We start from the raw sequence: 22,016 nt of genomic DNA on the forward strand, positions 1-22,016 counted from the left end.
GCCAGGACTAGAACCCGGCGCCCAGATGGGATGCCGGTGCCACAGGTGGAGGATTAACCAAGTGAGCCACAGTGCCAGCCCCAATGTAAGTAGTATTTCAAACTAACAGCATGCTTATTGACCCTGAAATGTTAAAGGCATAGTGGTGAGGAATAATGTGAGTATGTATCATTGCCACTACCCTTGAAATACAATCTCTGTCATTAGAAACAAACAAACAAACAAACAAAACAGTTGGTGAGGGGCACCAAAAATTAAAGGCACAGCATTTGGTATCTTACATCTCATTCAACATTGACAAAACTCTTTCTTTAAGAACTACCAAGAAGGTGAGTGTCGTGTGGTACAGCAAGTTAAGCTGCTGCCTGCCGTGCCAGCATCCCATTACAGTGCTAATTACAGTCTCAGCTATTCCCCTTCTAATCCAGCTCCTGCTAATGCGCCTGGGAAGGCAAGAGAAGACGGGAGGCTCACATGGAGTTCCAGGATCCTGGCTTTAGGCTGCTCCAGCTCCAACTGTTGCAGTCATTTGAGGAGCGAACCGGCAGATGGACAATCTCTCCCTCTGTGTCACTCTGATTTTCAAATAAGTAAGCAAATAAATCTTAAGAAACCAAAGGAACGGCTATTACCTGTACGTTATGGATGATGAAATTGACACCACGAGGGATTAAATATTTATTCTAAGATGATAACTATGGATTGGCAGCGCAAGAGGAAAACAAGTCTCTGGCACAAGCACCTGTGCTCTTAACCATGAAGCTATACTGGAAGATCGAGCCAATGGAATGACACAAGAAAATCAATGTCAGAACTCATGGAAAGGAAGACACTTCTGACGTTATGATTTATAAAAGACACTGTAGTTTAGTGGATTATTCAACACTTACTTCACGCCAAAAAACTATTCCAAGACAATCACAATCCTCCAACTGCCTCAGTGGTGGTAGATTTAGGAACAGGCAGGTGACTTATTTCCTGTCAATGAGAACTGAGAAGCCGGTGCTGGGTGACTTCTGGAAAACTCTCCTCACTTCTCAGACAAAAACACAATACACTGAGCCTTACAATGTTGCATTCACCCAGAAGAAAGCAAAGCTAAGAGAACCACAGACAAGTGGCATGAGCAGATTAACAAATACAGGCACATCAAAAAGTTCATGCAAAAACTGAATTAGATAGTAAACTTATTTTGGTGCAAAAAAAGACCTGAAATTATGCATAGTGTTTTTCATCATATGCATTTTCCATAAAGTGTTTGAAGCCCTCTCTAGCTGAACCACCTCCATGCTCCCCTCTAAACCTGCTGGACAATGTGACAGGGTAACTGGATCAGTTTGAGTAAGAATTTCTGTTACTCATACCCGAAAGTTTCCAAAGTGATTCAGCAGGTTATACAATTTCTCCCTGAAGAAAACAAGCAAAAATTTATTTCCCAAAGGGAAAAGGGAGAAGTAAAGAAGCTTAGTGAGAGCAGAATGGCATTTTCACCAGTGTCTGAAAAACTGGACAACAGAGATGACCTCGAATCAAGGTAAGATAAGCTACCCTAACTCTCAGGTGCGTCCTGACCTGTAAACATCTAGATCACAGGAAGACAGGCATTCTGAGTAAAAATTAGTCAAACATTACTTACTGGGATTAAAGTGTTACCTTTACTGTTTTTTTCCCTTTAATCATCATTAACAGAAACAATTATACCAACCCACAACACCAGCAAAATACAACTTTAATGATTTATTTCAGCCAATAAACTTATTTAGGAAAAGAATAATTAAGAAAAATAACTCCATGGCAAGTCAGCATTTATTTATGTAAAATCTTTTTTGTCAAATCTGTTTTATAGTCATCCTTTAAAAAAAAATGCTATTGTCTCTTACATTACTTATTTTCCTAAATGCACCACTATCATTTTACTACCCAAATACTATGGGCACATATTATTAATGTCTTTTTCCAAGTCATAAATGATGAAAGAGTAAAACCCATGGAGAAATTGGGAAAATAAAATTGGCTGCCAACAAAAGCACCACAAAGGAAGGGCTGTGGGCTACTGGTTTGGAAGCAAAAACATTACATGAACACACCCATGACACAGGGACACAGAGCCAAGCCTGGGGGTGACTCGCAGCCTCCACTCCCAAGCCAGTCATGAAAACATGACCCTGAAGCCAAACTGTGAAGATACAAACACGCTACATCAACTCGGATGGTGTAGGTGTCAGGACCGCTTCAGCACACAAGAATCATAACACTGATTCAACTCTAGCTGAGCAAGAATACGCTTTGTCAAAAACACCAACTCATTTTGCCAGACATTATAGAAACAGGCTTACTAAATCATAAAGTTCAATAGAAAATAAGCTCACAAAAAATGAATAAATGCTGTTCATGGCTGACAGCATCACAAGGGTGGGAGTGGGTGTGAAAAGGGGCAATCACAGTACAAGTGAAGAAGTCGGAGAGCGGGAAGGGGCCAGTAACAATCTCCCACTAGGCCCCATGTCATCAAGGTCCCACACCTCTCAGCATCACCACCCTGAGGACCAAGCTTCCAACACATGAACCTTTGTGGGGTAAACCTTAGAAAGTAGCGTATAAATCCCTCACTTTCAAAATAGTCTTGGCTATTCTCAGTTAAACGTATTGTCAGATCTAACACTGGCTTACCCGGCTCAACAAAGATACTCTAGGGGTTTTCATGGAGACTGTATTAATATATAGATTCATTTGGGGAGAATTGTCATTTTAACTATATTGACTCTACCAGTCAAGAAAGACTATCTGTGATTTAATCTTCTTCTATTTGTCTCAGTAATGTTTTGCCGTTTTCAATGTATATAAGTCTTAGACTTCTTCCATTAATTATATTCCTAATCTGATTTATTTTGATAACTTTTTCAGTTTATTTTTCAGATTGGTGCTAGTATGCAGAAATTCAACAGACCTCTGTGCACTGTGTTGAGTCTTGTAACCTTGCTGGGTCTGCTAATTAATTATAGTAGCTTTCTAGGTGACTTTTCAAGTTTCCTAAATATAATATAAATAAAAATAGTATCACCTAAGTATGATGTTAGCTGTATATTTTTGTAGCTATTCCTTACCAGAGTGACAAAGTACCATTTTCTTAAAAACTTTCCTTTTTCCTAAAAAATAAATTGGTGTTGGAATTTTATCAAATGTTTTTCCTGCATTTTCAAGTATATGTATTGTCAAGTGGTCTTTATCTTTTATTAATGTGGTATATTAAATTACTTTTTATATGTTAACCTTGCTTTATTTGGATAAACCACTCTACTTACTCATAATATATAATACTTTATGTGTGCTGTTAAATGCTAATTTATTAATATTTTGTTAAGGATTTTCCTGATTTCATGAACGATTCCAGTCTGTGGTGTTCTTCCACTGTGATGTTTCAGACCAACACTGGTGTTAGGGTAACACTGGTCTCATACAATGACTTGGAAAGTATTCTATCACCTGTACTTTGAAAGACTTTCTGAGTCAGTTTAATAATTTGCCTTTTTTCAGGAATTCCTCCAGTTCATCTGATTTGTCAATTCTATTGACATAAACTGATTCACAATATTCTTTTACAATCTGTCAAGTTTTGTAGGTAACCAGTGTTCTGGTCTTTATTTTACTAATTTTTTTCTTCTCCCTATTTAAAATTGATTATATATGTATATATATAAATTATATATTTTCTTTATTTCTGCTCATATCTTTATTATTAGTTTCTTTTCACCTATTTGATATTTAATTTGCTCTTTTTTTATCTTATTAAGGCAAAAGCTTAGATTATGGCTTTTAGAAATATTTTAATATAAACGATTATGTTTTCCTATAACAGTTTTAACTGCATCACAGATTTTAACATGCTGTGTTTTCATTTTCATGTATCTTGAGATAGTTTTAAATTTTTCATGTGATTTCTTGTCCAAGTCATGGAAGACTTTTAAAGTGTTCATTTTCAATCATGTTAGGACATCTTAGATTTCTTTCTGTTATTATCTTTAACTTAATCCTATTGTGGCTAGAAAAAATACTTGTATGATTTCAACTATTTTAAATTCAATGTGACTTGTTTTATGGTCCACAAGGCAATCTTAGTAACAGCCCACATCAACATGAAAAGTATATATTCTACTCTGTAACCTTTAAGGTTCTCATAGTAAGTCATCAATCTCTGAAAATAACTTGTATATTTTTTAGGTAAACTCAGGGCTTCTGAAAAAGCAAAGGTGCAAATAATACCTGATAGTAAAGGAATCAAGATATAAATGCTGCATTTGTCAAAAGAACAACAAAAAAAAATACAAGGTATGAACTTGAGGTTTCTAAAACCAACACTAGGATCTCCTCTACACTCTTCTAGTGCAGCCCTGTCCAGAGGAATGGAACTGCCATGATGGGAACCAGACTGGCATGATGCCCACGACACAGGCCACCAACCACACGTGGTTACTGAGCACTTGCAATGTGGCTAGCAGTGCACGGAAACTGGCTTTTAAGCTTAATTTTCATAATTACTTGTGGCCTGTGGCTAACACAGTGAAGAGGAAGCAAAGAGCAGATGCACGGATCTGCCGACCATTTCCTCCTCCTTGCAGTCATCGACTGATCTTCTGTACCTTTCAGCTCTCCCTGGGTGTCTACCAAACAATAACTTGAAAATGATCATACATTAATCTCTTTTTTTTTTTTCTTGAGAAAACAAACAAATGAAGGGTTCCAGCTACTTTGAGATTTCCTCAGTGAAATCACAGTAGCCATTAAGGTACTGAGGAACATCAATTTGGTTTCTCTTATGTAATTCTTTAGAGATAATTTGAGTTTCTGATTTGTGCTTTCCACAGCTGCTTGATCACCCTCCACCTTTTTTCTTTCTTATCTTTGTTCTTCATCTTGCGGAAAGCAAAAAGAAAGGAGAAGAAATTGAAGTGATGTAATTTTGTCAACAGCATGACTCCCTTAAAAGATTACTCTAGCAAGTGCATGCACTTTCCTAATAAACAAACACTGTCTCTCATGCGGTTTGTGTTTTACTTGTCCTGGATAAAGCGTGTTTCCCCTTCCACCTGGGTCACCAGGAGGCTAGAAGGTATACTGAGGGTTCACGAATAACTAAGTCAACCTGGTATTCATTACTTCTTTACCTTACAAACTAGCTTCTGATAATTCATTCCTAAATGTTAATACTGCCACACTTCTCAAAAATTTTTCAAATAAAACAGAAATAATATAACCTATCTGAACAGATTTTCCATCAGACTTCAGAATATCCTCTTACCTCTAATAATGGTCAAATTAAAGGGCCCAACAAGATCTCTTTATTCCTCATGAACTTTAAAAATTTAAACAAAACATACACAATACCAGATTTAAACTGTGACTTTACTGTATTTCTCCAAAGGTCTATAAAAAGATCTATAACTGTTACTGATCAGATCTTTTATTAGCTCTTTCCTATGTAGATTACATTTTCATTATTTTTCTGCTCATTTACTTATATTCTGTTTTAAAAGATTGACCATACCTTGAGTGTTCTTGAAAACGTTGTGCTCGTAATTGGGATGACACAAACAATGATGATGCTATTGCCAATAACTGTTTTCTCTCATTCTCTGTCAACGTGTGCCCTGAGAGAAATCAATCAATTAATCAGTCATTCATATAATGGCAACAGGTGTGTTTATCTTACAGACTCACTAGTCATTCAAACAAGCACTTTGTCAGGCATCTGTTATCAAATTAGTATCATGGTAGGTTCTTGGGTATGAGGGGGTCAGAGGAACAAAACTGTTTCAATAACGTAAAAAACCCTATTCATTGGAAGTTTGTAGTCTAATTTGGCAAAGGAGATAATGAACAGATGGTGGATGGACCTGGGAGCAGTGATCTAACCTGAAAAGGCTTGGGGACGACCACCTGATGTGATTTAACACAGGGACGCCTGCTCCATGTACAGAATTCCTCAACAAGAGCTTTGTGAAGTCAGGAGTCTCCAGGGGCTGCAAGTAAACACATCCTGAGAATTCTGAAATCCCACTGCGATTTCCTTTTTTGAAATCTATCTATCTATCTATCTATCTATCTATCTATCTATCCATCTATCTATCTATCTATCCCTTCTCTGCTGCTCTGCTAGATAGAGAAACAGAGAAATCTTCATCAGCTTGTTCATTTTGCAACAGCCAAGGGCGGGCCAGGTTGAAGCCTGGAGCCCAGAGCTCCATCCACATCTCACACATGGGTGGCAGGGAGCCAAGCATTTGGGCTATTGTCTGCTGCCTTCCTGGGTGCATTAGTGGGGAGCTGGACTGGAAGCAGAGAAGCCATGACTCACACAGGCAATCCAACATTGGACAGTGGTGCCAGAAGCAGTAGCTTAACCTGCTGTGCCACCAGGCTGGCATCTTAGTGCAATTTCTAACATTTCTAACATAACAGTAACATACACACAGTATACAGTACTAAATGGTACAGTATGACAAATCTGAGAATTGGATCATCAGTATGAAGACACTCCTTCTACAATTCAAAACAGAAAAAGTCATGTAGATACCTAAACATACCAGAAAGAATGAAGTTGAATACTCTAATTTTTTTTTAAAAGAGAATTACTTATTTATTTATGGTAGAGGGAGAAACACAGACAGATCTTCCATCTGCTGGTTCACTCCCCAAAGAGCTGCAATGACCAGGGCTGGGCCAGATCGAAGCTAGGAGCCAGGAGCTTCTGTCAGGTCTCCCACATGGATGTAGGGGCCCAAGCACTTGGGCCATATTCTGCTGCTTTCCCAGGCACATGAGCAGTGAGTTGGATCAGAAGTGGAGCAACCGGGATTTGAACCAGTGCCCATATGGGATGCCGGTGTTGCAGGCAGTAGCTTTACCAGCTATAACCACTACAATGGCCCCTTGAACATTTACTCAAAAAAGAAATTACAGTAAAATATTCAAAATGAAAATATAAACACTTTCAAGATTAGCAACATGCCTTCTTATTGGGAGGTTCTTGATGAAACCAAAGGGTAGGGAAAGCCCAACTAATCCATCTTTGTTGCAGACAAGCTGAGGAGCTATAAAACAAACAATTTAAATGCAGGGTCTGGCAAACTGTTCTGGGAATTCAGTGACAGTTCCTGATTTTCCCCTGGCACTTAAGCAGTGGTGAAAAACTGCGTATGACTCCATAATTAATTACTCTACACAAGAAGTATTACAGAAATTTGGTCTCCTTAAGAGCCCACAGGCTGGAAGAAGTTATCAAAGTGGGGTCCACAAAAAAAAGTGGGGTCCACAGATAACCAGGAGTCCCCAGGAGCCCCCATAGGGGTCTCCAAGGTCAAAATGATTTTCATAACAATACTAAGACTTACTCGCTTTTTTAAACTCTTACTTTCTCAGGAGTGTACTGCAGACCCAAGAGACCATGGTATGTGACGAGACATCATTGCTCTTATGTCAACAACATAATAGATTTTCACTATTTTTAAAATAAATTCAGAATAAAGTTTATCATGCAAATCAACAGATGGAATTACAAAAGCTGTGCAAAAGAAAAGGAGGACTGTGCTTCTCAAACTTCCCAAGACAACAGAACTAAATTGGACTAAACCCAATTCCTACATTCCACCTGCAGACTGGCTGGCAGAAGCTGGGGGAGGGGCAGTAACTTACACTTCTACCAAGCTGATGCAAGTCATCAAATCTCATTTTGAATACAAGTGCTTCAGATTCGTATTTATCAAACTGTGTAAAGAAACCACTGAGGAGCACTTGAAACTATGTAGCAAGTGGGTCATGCCCAGCAAGATGAATGTTCAGAGCATTTTTCATAAACATTTCCTGTGTGAGTGGGTACACCCTCGGTCAAGATGTTAAATGTGTTTCTCAGGGAGGTCCACAGTCAAAACATTTCCTAAGTCACTTCTTCAGACACAGAAGCATGATCTACATCAGCAGGGGAAAAGGCAAGACACACTGAGGGAAGCCTGAACTGCAAGATGCTCACCCAGGATTTCATTTGGTCTAATCAATGGTTAGCTCATTGACTCAGGCAATATTGGGAAATGATGTTCCCCAATAAAATGGATCATCACTCAACACATCTCACAGGAAACCGATATGACAGGCATGTCAAATCCCCTTTGTTGATATCTCATTTCAACAGTGAGTATTCCGGTCCAAACAGATCCCTTGTAAGAAATCTGAATATAACTGACCTATTTTTTTTTTAATTTATTTATTTGAGAGGCAGAGTTACAGAAAGAGGGAGAGACAGAGAAGTTTTCCATCCACTGGTTCACTCCCCAAATGGTCTCAATGGCTGCAGCTGGGCAAATCTAAAGCCGGGAACTTCCTCTGGGTCTCCCATATGGGTGCAGGGGCCATCCTTCACTGCTTTCCCAGGCCTTCAGCATGGAGCTGGATTGGATGTGGAGCAGCCAGTACTCGAAATGGCATGCATCTGGGATGCTGGTGCCATAGGACTCCCCTGGAATGTTCTTCACAGTTTGCCCCTGGTGGTAGAGTGCTCTTTGGGGTCACAACTAGACAAGTCTCCATTCTAAGCTAAAACACTGAGATAGCTGTACTTCTTTCACATTTCAGAGCAGGTTCTCACTCATGCATGGTTGCCAGGAGGGGAGTGAGAATGCATGGCGGCTGCTAACCCACTGCAATCTAAGCCCTGGCAGGGCAGTAAATTATTCTGCTTATTGATAAACCCTAAGCCACCTAGACTTTGTCTGGGTCACGGTAATAAATGCTTCTCAATTCTTCCTATGCCCCTTTTGCAAGGGTGCAATTTGACGCTTGTTTTCATCTCTCCCCCAAGCCTGACTGAGAAGGCCGGTAAGCATAATTCCGGGTGTGCGGAGAAAACAGAGTGGAGGCCGAAACACAGACAGCCTCCAGCCTGGCACACAGAACAAGGGCAGCCTCAAGCACTCCAGCAGCTGTAAGTCTGCACTAGGTCCAAGTGGCTTCTTCTTAATACCAGAACCACCTTAGCCCAGGTGGAGTTCTTAGACATTCTCAAACCAGGCTCTCAAATTCTCATGACATAAAAGCTTAAAATCTCTACCCTGACGTCAATGAGTAAGGATGAATCAGTGAGCAACCTGTTCTTTGGTGAAGACTTGGTGGCAAAAAGGTATAGCTCTTGGTTTAAAAAGTTGAGGCTGGCACGGTGGCTCACTTGGCTAATCCTCCGCCTGCAGCACTGGCACCCCAGGTTCTAGTCCTGGTTGGGGCGCTGGATTCTGTCCCGGTTGCCCCTCTTCCAGTCCAGCTCTCTGCTGTGGCCTGGGAAGGCAGTGGAGGATGGCCCAAGTGCTTGGGCCCTGCACCCACATGGGAGACCAGGAGGAAGCACCTGGCTCCTGGTTTCCGCCGGCCGTAGCAGCCATTAGGGGAGTGAACCAATTGAAGGAAGACCTTTTTCTCTGGCTCTCTCTCACTGTCAACTCTCTGTCACTCTCTCTAACTCTGCCTGTCAAAAAAAAAAAAAAAAAAAGTTTAAGCTGGGACCCGCATTTAGCAGGTAAATCCTAGATTCCACATCAGAGTATCTGGGTTTGATATTCAGCTGCTGACTCCAGTCAGCTAAAGCAGATCCCGGGGGGCAGTGCTGATGGCTCACGTCACTGGGTTCCAGCTACCCACATGTGAGATGTAGATTGAGTTCCTGGCTCCCAGCTTCGGACCCACCCAGGCACGCTCACTCTCACTCTCTCTCTCTCTTCGAACCTACCTCTCAATAAATTAAAATTTAAAATGCCTTAAGTCTGAGGCTTTAGTTTAACTTCTGTAACCCTAAAGTCCAGACCACAACTTTGCTTTTTTTTTAAGACTTGTTTTTTATTTATTTGAGCTAGAGAGAGAGGAGGCAAGACAGAGAGAGAGAGACAGAGAGACAGAGACAGAGAGGGAGGGACAGACAGAGAGAATCTTCCATCTGCTGGTTTACTCCCCAAACAGCTGCAACATCCAGGGCTGGGCCAGGGCAAAGCCAGGCGCTTGAAGCCTCTTCCGGGTCTCCCACATGGGTGCAGGGCTCCAAGCACTTGGACCATCTTCCACGGCTTTCCCAAGCACATTAGCCAGGAACTGTATCAGAAGTGGAGCAGCCAGACTCAAATCAGTGCCGATATGAGATGCGGGCGTCGCACAGGAGGGTTAAGTTTCTAAGCCACAATGCTGGCCCCAGACCACAGCTTTTCACCCAACAGGTTCAGTAAGTATTTCTGAAAACAAAAACAGAAACCTTCCTCCCATGTAATCCTTACCTTAACCTTTATAAGGGGACCGATTTCAAACACAGGTCTCGAGTCCTCAAAAACATTTATGACGTTCGCTCTTAGCTCAGCAAGCCAGCAGTCACTATAAGCCAAAACCACGTGGTGGCACCCACCAGCTCTGCCAGGAGTCACTCACACCTCACAGCATCAGCCACCCTTATTTGTGTGACCCAATGTGGAAGAAGCTTAATCTGTGTTCTCCCTAAGTGGCTTTGGTTACAGTATTTTTAACAGTCATATGTGGCTCCCTTTAAAGGTAGGACCACAGTAAGCAATGAGAATGCATGTCCCGACACTGAGCTGTGGTTTTACAGGCCTTGGCCGTCAGGGCAGGGCGATACAGTTGGACCATTTTTGCTGGGTTGTTAGATTTCTCAGAGAAGGAAACTACACCAAGACTACCTGTGGAGCAAGGTATCAGGAAGAAGGGAGTGTCAGCAAATTCAGTATTTCCATGTCCCCTCAGTCTTCTGCCCAGCTGTGCCGGCGCTCCCTCGTGCACAGACTACTTTACTCTCTAGAGAAGAACTTCACATTTCCACCAAGAGGGCGAGAGAAGCACCCTGCTCTGAAGACTGAAGGAGAGGGGATACAGATAATACTTCACACAGAATTTAGGCCAACAGTCCGACACTTAGGAACTCCCCAGGATACTCAGAGCTAAGAATTATTAAGACTTCTGAAGAGTTCTGCAAATTTCATGAGCCACTTCTAAGTTTTCCCCATTGTCAGCTTAGGACTCAATTTTCTTAGGCTGTCAAGTCAGTTAGGAATTCCCTTTCAGCTTTTCATTTTCCAAAATGCTACTTCCTCTCTTCCTTGTAGGTTTTTGTCTTTAACAAAATTCAAACTAAAGGGACAGATAATATGTATGTTTGATCTATCATCCGTACCTCAAAATAGTTATTTTCTGTAGCAGCTTCCACCAAAACGGTAGGTATGATCAAATGTTTTTAATATTTATTTGAAAGAAATACATGTATTTTTAATACAGGCTGAGCATCCAAAATCTGAAACGCTCAAAATCCAAACCTTTTTGAGCACCAACATGATATACTACAAGTTGAAAATGCCACAACTGACCCTGTGAGGAGTTGCAGTCAAAACATAGGCACATTAAAATTACCTTGAAGGAATGGGTGCTGAGGCATATCAAAAGAAATCACTGTTTATGACAGCTGCATCCATATCAGAGGCCTGATTGAAATCCTAGCTCCTCCATTTCTAATCCAGCTTCCTGCTAATGCACCTGGGAAGGTGGCAGATAATGGCACAACTACTTGGTTCCTGCACCCATGGAGGAGACCTGGGTAGACTAATTGGTTCCAGGCATCCACCTGGCTCAGCCTTAGTTATCACAGGCATTTAGGGAATGAAACAGTGAATGGATGATCTCTGTTTCTCTCTCTGCCTTTTAAATGAATAAATAAATCCTCAAAAAAAAAAAAAAAATGAAGCTGGCATATTAAAGCCCTAGCCTGCAGAGCAGGCATCCCTTATGGGCGCCAGTTCAAGTCCTGTCTGCTCCATTTCCAATCCTGGGAAAGCAGTAAAAGATGTCCCAAGTTCTTGGGCCCCTGCATCCACATGGGAGACCTGAAAGAAGTTCCTGGATCCTGGCTTCAGATCAGCGCAGCTCTGGGCATTGTGGTCATCTGGGGAGTGAGCCAGTGGACGGAAGAGCTCTCTCTCTCTCCCTCTGCTCTACCTCTCTCTATGACTCTTTTAAATAAATAAAATAAATCTTAAAAAAAATGATCTTGAGGGGCCAGTGTTGTGATGCAGTGAGTAAAGCCATTGCCTGTGGCACCACTGACCCATGTGGCTCCTTGCTGGTGGCCTGGGAGAGACAACAGAGGATGGCCCAAGTGTCTGGGGCCCGCCACACATGGGGGAGATCCAGAGGGAGCTCTTAGCTCCTGGCTTCAACCTGGCCGAGCCCAGGCCATTGTGACCATCTAGGGAGTGAACTAGTGGATGGAAGAGTGCTTTCTCTCTGTCTCTCCATCTCTAACTATGGCTTTCAAATAAATAAAGAAATATTTTTTTAAAATTACCTTGAGGCTATGAGTAAATGGTATATATAAAATATGATTCCTAGGCCTTATCCTAGCAATAACAAGTCCAATTTCCAGAAGGTATTTGGACATCTGTACTTGGGACAATATGGTGGCCACTAAGTCACATGTGATTACTCAGCTCTCAAAATGCAGCCAGTCTTTTTGTTTAAAAGTAGCTATTATGTCAAAACTACAATAAACTGGCATATTAAATCACAAAAAAATGCATCCAGTCTGAACTGAGATGTGCCATAAATATAAAATACATGTTGGATTTCAAAGACTAAGTATAAAAAGAGTCAAAATCTCATTCAAATGCTGACAACATATAAAACAGTATTATGGATACAATGAGTTAAATAACTAGAATTTAATTTAAGAAATTAATTTTGGGTTTAGACTTGGGTCAAACCTCTAAGATATTCCCTTATGTATATGCAAATATTCAAAAATTCAGAAACAACCTGAAATCTCAAATACTTCCTGAATAAGAGATACTCAACCTGATTTGACAAATGAAGGATTCTCAATTAGGTATAGCACTTCTGAGTCAAGTTCTTCCATATATAAAAGATACCACAGTAAGGTTTTCTAACTCCTAGTTCATAGAGTCTGAAGACGATATCACTGTATATTACTTGTATACGACTTTCTCACTTTCTAGAAACTTTACAAAGTTTTTGTCCTTAATAAGTCTAGGATCTATGTTTCCTTTTCACAAATTGTCTGAAACTCAGTGATTCTTTCCAATAATACTTCAAAGCTTTCATCAGAACAGCAAAAAAATTAAATTCCCGTACTTTCTCTTTCAGTTTATCTTTCCTTTATTTGTTTATTTTCCTTTTCATGCCGTTCTCATTATTCATTGGCTCTTTGCTTCATATCTCTTCTCATTTCCCACCTGATTTTTCTCTTTATCTTTTTGCTATGTATTTTTAAATATTTCTCCCACTTTCTTTGAAACCAAATTTGATTCTTAGCAGTGACTATCCTGTCTCACACTTTGACCACCCAAATGTTGTTTCTAAAAATATCACAGTTTTCTGTACTTGGACATCCCTTTCTTTTTCCAAATTAGGGAAATTTTCTATAATAATTTCACTCAACAACAACAAAACAAACAATCCAGTTAAGAAATGGGCAAAGGACTTTAACAAGCATTTTTTTTTTTTTGACAGGCAGAATGGACAGTGAGAGAGTGAGAGAGTGAAAGAGAGAGAGAGAGAGAGAGAGAGAGAGAAAGGTCTTCCTTTGCCGTTGGTTCATCCCCCAATGGCCGCTGCAGCCGGCGTGCTGCGGCCAGCGCACTGGGCTGATCCAAAGCCAGGAGCCAGGTACTTCTCTTGGTCTCCCATGGGGTGCAGGGCCCAAGCACTTGGGCCATCCTCCACTGTACTCCCGGGCCACAGCAGAGAGCTGGAAAGGAAGAGGGGTGACCGGGACAGAATCCGGAGCCCCAACCGGGACTAGAACCCAGTGTGCCGGTGCTGCAGGCGGACAATTAGCCTATTGAACCGCGGAGCAGGCCAAGCATTTCTCAAAAGAGCAAATTCAAATGGTCCACAGACACATGAAAAAAATGTTCAGGCTCACTAACCATCAGGGAAATGCAAATCAAAACCACAAAGAGGTTTTTCCCCTCACCCCAGTCAGAATGGCTCTCAAACAAACCAACAAACAATAAATGCTGGTAAGGATGTAGGAGAAAAGGTACCCTAACCCACTGCTGGTGGGAATGTAAACTGGTACAACCATTGTGGAAGACAGTATAGAGATACCTCAAAAACCTGAAAATAGATCCACCATACGACTCAGCCATCCCACTCCTGGGAATTTACCCAAACAAAATGAAATCAATAGATGAAAGAGTTATCTGTACTCCCATGATCATTACAGCTCAATTCACAATAACTAAGATACGGACTCAATCCAGATATCCATCAACTAATGAATGAATAAAGAAATTATGGTCTATATACACTATGGAATACTACTCAGTGGTAAAAGAAAAAAAATAAATCTTATCTTTGGCAATAAAATAGCTACAACTGGAAATCATTATACTTAATGAAATAAGCCAGTCCAAAAAGACAGTTGCTGTAAGTTTTCCCTGATCTGTGGTAACCATTAAGAGTACCTAAAATGTGATGCAATGGAGTGTAATTGACATTTTGAGATGTGATGCTCACTTACAGCCCTGGTCTCAACTGTTGGGGAACAATGTTTTTTTCTTCATATTATCTGTTGAACTCTTTCTATAATGATGGGTTAATCTTATGAATATAAAGTAAACTGAAAATAGATCTTAGTAAAAATTAAGAATGGGAATAGGAGAAAGAGGAGGAAGAAGGGTAGGAAGGTAGGCAGGAGGAAGGGTATGGTGGCAAGTATCACTATGTTCCTAAATCTGTATATATGAAATATATGAAACTTGTATAATTCAAATAAAATTTTAAAAAACAGACAAAAAGCTCAGAAAAATTAAACAACTTGCTTAACGTCATATGGTTATTAAGCAGAGAAAGAAGCATTTGAATCCAGGTCTTCTATTATCAAGTCAAGAACTAATCGTTCAGGAGTGTATTATATTTCTGATGTAAAAAAAAATACATTTAAACATATATTTCTGTACATGACATACTGCTGCATGCTTAATCTAAAATATAGAAAAGGTATATATATGGGGTTTTGCCAACACTAACATGTACAGAACTCTAAATACTACAACCAAAATGCACTGACAATAAAAACATCCAACTCAAACTATTAAAAAAAATCACAGGTTTAGTTAAGTCTCTGTCCTCTAACTTAATATCCATAAGTGTTCTTATTATTTCTCAGTACACATAATCATCTGTCTCCCACATCAACAATTCCAAATCTGAGCTCCACTTGTCAGGAATCTTCGAAGTCTCCCTTCCTTTACAGGTAGTACTTCTTTTTAGATGAAGGGCTCTGTTTGACTTCAATCCTCAAGTCAAGGGCTGGTGTTGTGGCAGAGCAGGTTAAGCTACACCTGCTATCCCAGCATCCCATATCGGAGCACAGGTTCCAGTATCCGCTATTCTCTTACTGATCTCGCTCCTTGCTAATGTGTCCTGGGAAAGCAGTGGAAGATGGCTCAAGTATCTGCGTTCCTGCCTCCATGTGGGTAGGAGACCTAGATGGAGTTCTAGGCACCTGGCTTTAGCCTAGCCCAGCCCAAGCTACTGTGGCCATTTGAGGAATAAACCAGTGGATGGAATATCTTTCTGTCAGTCTGTCTTTCAAATAAATAAATAATTCTTTAATAAGAAGTACTCAGGTCAAAGCTGGTAAATGCTGAACAACCAAAGGTAGCACGGAAGCAAGAAAAACGCCCTCGAGTGTACGTAGCATTTGCCAGTCTCCCTGTAGTGCGTGCTTTCTTCGTGGCTGAATTCAAATGGCCAACACACATCAGAGAGGAAGGCTCAAGAAGACATGAACACAGAGCTCGCACAAGTTAGCATGGCCGCTGCAACACTACCGGACAGGCATTGAAGTAATCTAAAATGCTACCCCTCCTTGAACTCAATGTTGAATTCCTAAATCAGAATTTTTTTTTTTCTGCTCTCAAGACACTATGCTTATATCTTCACTTAGCACCTGTTTTATTCTGCCATGTAGTTAGTTCTTTACATATCTATTTCTCTCATGACGTTAGCTCTCTACTGACAGGGAAAGTCCACCTTTGATTTCCTTCCAGAGCCCCTACCAAATTATTTGTTGAATAATAGTTGATGATTAAGTTCAATCTTAATATAACAGTATCACGTTTTTGCCGGCGCCGTGGCTCAACAGGCTAATCCTCCACCTTGCAGCGCCGGCACACAGGGTTCTAGTCCCAGTCGGGGCGCCGGATTCTGTCCCGGTTGCCCCTCTTCCAGGCCAGCTCTCTGCTATGGCCCAGGAGTGCAGTGGAGGATGGCCCAAGTGCTTGGGCCCTGCACCCGCATGGGAGACCAGAAGCACCTGGCTCCTGGCTTCGGATCAGTGCGGTGCGCCGGCCGCAGCGCACCGGCCGCGGCGGCCATTGGAAGGTGAACCAATGCCAAAGGAAGACCTTTCTCTCTGTCTCTCTTTCTCTCTCACTGTCCACTGTGCCTGTCAAAAAAAATTAATAAATAAAAATAAATAAACGGTATCATGTTTTAAAGTATAGAAACAGTTGTTAAATTCTGAAGTAAAAAGAAAAATTGAATACTTTCTGTGTTGAATCAATTGGCATAAAAATATTTAACTCGGGAGGGAAGTTGTGGGAGGGGGAAGCCATTGTAATCCATAAACTGTACACTGGAAATTTATATTCATTAAATAAAAGTTAAAAAAAAATTAACTCTTCAGAAGAAAAAATAATTCTGATCATTTCTTTTGTTGGAGCTTGAGGTTGAAGTGAGGCAAGGTAGGAGGGAAATAAGCCCAAAATGATCATTCCAAGTCACCTGAAATGGTGGTTCTTAAAATATCTGTTTCATTTTCTGTTTATTTCAGGAGCAAGATGTCTTCTTGCTCATTTTCTATTTATTTTTCAAAATCAAAGCAAAATAGCATTTCAACACTAGAGTCTAAAAAGGTGACAAAAAGATCAATTTCTTGTGTATTCTATTTTTACATTTTAGACACAATAATTGTGAAGTCCACATCTAAGATTCTTCAGTAAAACTGTCCTACAAATAAATCTGGCATCATAAACATTTATAACACAAAATTTTAAAGCAGTCATAAAAACAGGCACTTGCCTGTGAATAATACTAGGATAGCTGGACAGATGGGAAGCAGATGGGTAATCCCAGAAGGACAAAATGACCTGGCCTCAAACATATTGGGAAGATCCTGGATTAACTTCAGTTGTCACTTCATGCTGTCTCTTCTGGGCACATATACCAATAGTCAAAGACAATAGTTTAATATATCTGAGACTTGCTCTGGGCAAAAATTGAGGGAGGAGAAACAATCATCTGAAGAACAGAAGACAGTAGCCATTCGGAGAAGAAAGAACAGACAGGAAAACAAAGATGACGGAATAAAGTAAGAGGCTGACACTAAGATTAAACACAAGCGTGTACTTTCAAAATCCTTACAGGCAATACGACAACATACATATTACCTCAACTGAAATTTTTGTGGTTGACGCACAACTCAAACTGGAATTGGAAATTCTAGGCTGCATTCCAAGTTTTATTACTTCACTGGCCATTTAGCCTTACCCATCTCCTGAGCTTTAGTTTTCTCACATGGAAAATGGAGGATGAAATTAAATATTTTGCTAAAGGCCCTATGACTTTATGACAAAGAAATTATGTTCATATCTGGTACAAACATAAGAAACAATATTATGGTATCCAAACTGGTAACTGCTTATTAAAAAGAAATGTAGTGTTTTAAATATATCACAAAATTTGCAATACATAGATTTAATGTACAATTTTGTTTCAATATCTTCTCAAAAGATGTTGAAAACATTCTCTGTTGTTGCTAGCTGTACGTACACAGTCACTAAACCAAACCAGGAACATCAAGTGCCCCGTTTTCTTCCACTAGGGGATATTTTGCCATATGTACACATACACAGACACTTACAACAGCATGCATATAAATACCACACATGCAAAAAATATATTTGTTCAAATGGTTCCTTGAGGTATTTCTCCCTCTGCCTACTTTTTCCTATCACATCACCTTCACAAACAATATCATGTAGAAGTCTACAGTCCACTTCACAATGTGCTATAACTTTTCATTTAAATTTTAGAAAGTAAAAGAAGTAAAAATGTTAGGACTCAGAGTAATAGAAATATTTACAGATAATTTCAAACATGTATAAAGTAATCCTTTCTCACAAATACTATGATAAGATTCTTTTCATTAATTCTAAAAGTATCTACTTACTGTTTATTATGTTTTGTTACTAGAGATACAACAACAAAAAACAATGACCTCAATGGTTTCTGGACAGATATTAATGAAAAACATAAAAAGGCAATCATATTAAGGACTTATTTTATTTTATACTTTTTCAAATTTAAAAGTTTAAGAAAATCTTCAGTTTGTTCCAAGATCCTCCCCTTGGCACACGTGATAAAACCCCATAACACTGCCAGTGCCGCGGCTCACTAGGCTAATCCTCCGCCTTGCAGCGCCAGCACACTGGGTTCTAGTCCTGGTCAGGGCACTGGATTCTGTCCCGGTTGCCCCTCTTCCAGTCCAGTTCTCTGCTGTGGCCCGGGAGTGCAGTGGAGGATGGCCCAAGTGCTTGGGCCCTGCACCCCATGGGAGACCAGGAGAAGCACCTGGCTCCTGCCTTCGGATCAGCACGGTGCGCCGGCTGCAGCGGCCATTGGAGGGTGAACCAACAACAAAGGAAGACCTTTCTCTCTCTCTCTCTCTCTCTCTCTCTCACTATCCACTCTGCCTGTCAAAAATAAAAATAAAAAATAAAAATAAAAAAATAAAAAAAGTTAAAAAAAAAACCCCATAACACTAAGTTAAGTTTTGAAAAAACATTGATGGGGCCAGGATTGTGGTGCAGAGGGGCACACTACTGCTTGGGATGCTGGCATGCCATCTGAGCATCAGTTTGAGCCCCAGCTGCTTCACTTCTGATTCTGCTCCCAGCTAATGTGCCAGGGAAGTCAGCAGAAGGCGGCTCACACAGCCCAGCTATTTCAGTCGGTGCCACCTATCTGGAAAACCTGGATGGAGCTCCTGGCTCCTAACTTCAGCATGGTCCAGCCCTGGCCACTGCAGCCATTTGGGGAGTGAATCAGTGGATGGAAGATCTCTCTCTGTCTCTTGCTCACTCTGCCTTTCAAATAAATCAACAAATATTTAAAGCAAAAGCAAAAAAAAAAAAAAAAAAAAAAAGCAAACATCCAAACCAATTATCTCTCATTAATCTTAAAACTGTAAAATAAAAACTGCTTTATAAGAACACTCAACAGCTCAAGTATGTGAAACTGATCCACACCTACACAGAGTGAGATCCTACATGATTATGCAAGTCAGTTTACATAGTAAAACACGATAAAGGGGTAAAAAGAATACAAAAGGGATAAAAATTCATGAGAGAATTTAACTTTCATACATCCCTAAGTTCATTAGAACTGTATGTCAAGGCTTCTGGCTTTGATCTAAATACTGTATTCCTTAAGTTCCAGGAAATTCCTGGGTGCTGCCATCACACGTTAAGCATGCTTCCCCACTTGCTGCAGGTTTCCCCTGTGTCTCACTGGATGACACTGTTCTTACTTCCTGCACACACTGACAACTTTCCAGTGCTAGCCTCACACCCCACACTTCATTTTTCAGAATAAGAACCAGCATCTTGAGAATCTTCATTCTTGTAACAGGACTAGCATCCATTTTCTGAATTTTCAGTGCCATTTTCCATAAAGATACACACAAATACACACACACACAATCACTTGAGTTCCCACATATTCCCACAGTAGGGAGTCAAAACCTGGTTTGATTTTCAGACATCAGTTAGTCATGTAAGCTAGCAATCTGCCTCCAAGTTTTACTCCAAAACACTAGACTCACAGAGCAATCCACACAAAATTGTACATTATGACATTCATGAGTCACTCACAAACACATAAAATAAAAAATGCCCATAATTTAGGATTCTCAAAATACGTTATTAGAGCAAGTATATGAGCCAAATCCCTTTAATTTCAAAATAGAAAAAAAATATACATTATCGAAAAACATAAAATTAGCAAGCTTAAAATTCTAAAATATTTCATTGCATACTAACCTTTAAAGCCATCAGGGTACACATCAGAGAGAAACTTAGTGTTGATGTCTCCTTTAACAAAGCGTGAATTGATAATCACCTCTCGAAGTAAGGCAATATTATGTGTAACACCTAAGAACAAAATGGTATCAAATTGAATTGTACAGCAATGAATCAGTTAAAAATTTAATTCTAACAATTGGGAGAAATATAGCTATATACTGTGTCTGCTATAACCTAAGAAGAAAACCATGCAACATTACTTACCTTCCTGACTTCAAGTAAGCAAAGAGCAGACACTTTCCAGTATGAGGTCTACCTCTTACCTTGGGTAAACTAGTTAACATTGCAAAAGTTTACCCTCCTCATCTGGAAACTGGTAACAATTACAGACCCTATTATGCCTAACTGTCATAAGGTATAAATTGGATATTCAATGCAATGCCTGGAACCCAAAAGACCCATGATTATCCTTTTATATATAAGGAGAGGGGAAACTTTTTTCTGCCAAAGGGCATTTGGATATTTATAACATCGTTTATGTGCCATACAAAATGATCAACTTTGGGGCTGGCGCTGTGGCGCAGCGGGTAAAGCCGCCGCCTGCAGTGCTGGCATCCCATATGGGCGCTGGTTTGAGTTCTGGCTGCTCCACATCCAATCCAGCTCTCTGCTATGGCCTGAGAAAACAGTAGAAGATGGCCCAAGTCCTTGGGTCCCTGCACCCACATGGGAAGACCCAGAAGAAGCTCCTGGCTCCTGGCTTCGGATCGGCACAGCTCTGGCCATTACGGTCATCTGAGGAGTGAACCAGTGCATGGAAGACCTCTCTCTCTCTCTCTCTCCCTCTCTCCCTCTCTTTCTGCCTTTCTGTAACTCTGCCTTTCAAACAAATAAATCTTTAAAAAAATTATTAACTTAAAATCAGCTTGCTTTAAATTCACTGAACCTCGAATGCTGCCTGCGGTTGCTGTTGCAGGGCCAGACCAAATGATTTCACAGATCTTGTTTTATATGGAAATGAACATAGAGCACAAGACAAAATATAATTGAATAAACATCAGACAGGCATTGTACCACATCCTAAGTCTCAGGTATCTAACTCCCAGTTCCACACTGTGTAATGGAGTTCCACAAATCTACACTGACTCTTGTTTCTACCCTACCCTATAAGGCAAACTTCAGCCCACAGGCCAAATCCAGCCCAGTTATTCTTGTAAATAAAGTTTTATTGGAACACAGTCCTCATCATTTGTTCACATAAGACTGCTTTCCTGGTATTACAGTAGAGTCAACCAGTTGTGACAGAGACCACCTGGTCCACGAAATCTAAAACATCTACTAATGGACTCTTGACATAAACAAGTTTACCAACATCTTTTGAGGTTTTAACAGGATGATATTCTAAAGAAATTAATATGTATCTCCCCACATTTAGTCTATACCTATTGTTCTTGCAGTAATTAGACAGCAAGGGGAGGAAAAATGAGAAGAGACAATAAAATAGCAGACTTGGGGAAACTTCCAGTAGCCAGTTACAGAATAAGAAAACTTCAAATAAAAAAAAAAGGGACCTTAAAAATAAGAGATTTATGGTCCAGGAAGAATGAACAACTTAGCTAGACTTTAAGTTATAAACTACAAGAGTAATAAATACTAACAGTGGTTTTCCCCAAAGAGGACTATGGCTTAGAGATTGAGTAAGACAAAATTCCTTTCTGCCATATTCTTCATGCATTTTGAAACTCCCATCATGAATGCACTATCTCTTCAGAACAAATTGTTGAATTTTTAAAAATTACAATAACATACCTAAAAATTCTTTTTCTTTCTTTTTTTTCTTTTTTTTTTTTTTTTTTACAGGCAGAGTGGACAGTGAGAGAG

General features: G+C 40.1%; 1 protein-coding gene across 1 annotated transcript in view; it reads right to left on the reverse strand.

Moving 5' to 3' along the window:
* PCCA (propionyl-CoA carboxylase subunit alpha) overlaps positions 1-22,016 on the reverse strand; it is a 433,859-nt gene that overhangs the window by 188,563 nt on the left and 223,280 nt on the right. The window contains exons 17-18 of the mRNA XM_062193969.1: positions 20,154-20,264; positions 5,543-5,645 (exon numbers count right to left, since the gene is read on the reverse strand). Of these exons, the coding sequence (XP_062049953.1) occupies positions 5,543-5,645; positions 20,154-20,264 (214 nt within the window). The remainder of the gene's footprint in view (positions 1-5,542; positions 5,646-20,153; positions 20,265-22,016) is intronic.

This window comes from Lepus europaeus, chromosome 6 (genome assembly GCF_033115175.1).
Source record: "Lepus europaeus isolate LE1 chromosome 6, mLepTim1.pri, whole genome shotgun sequence".
In the NCBI taxonomy this organism is placed as follows: Eukaryota; Metazoa; Chordata; class Mammalia; order Lagomorpha; family Leporidae; genus Lepus; species Lepus europaeus.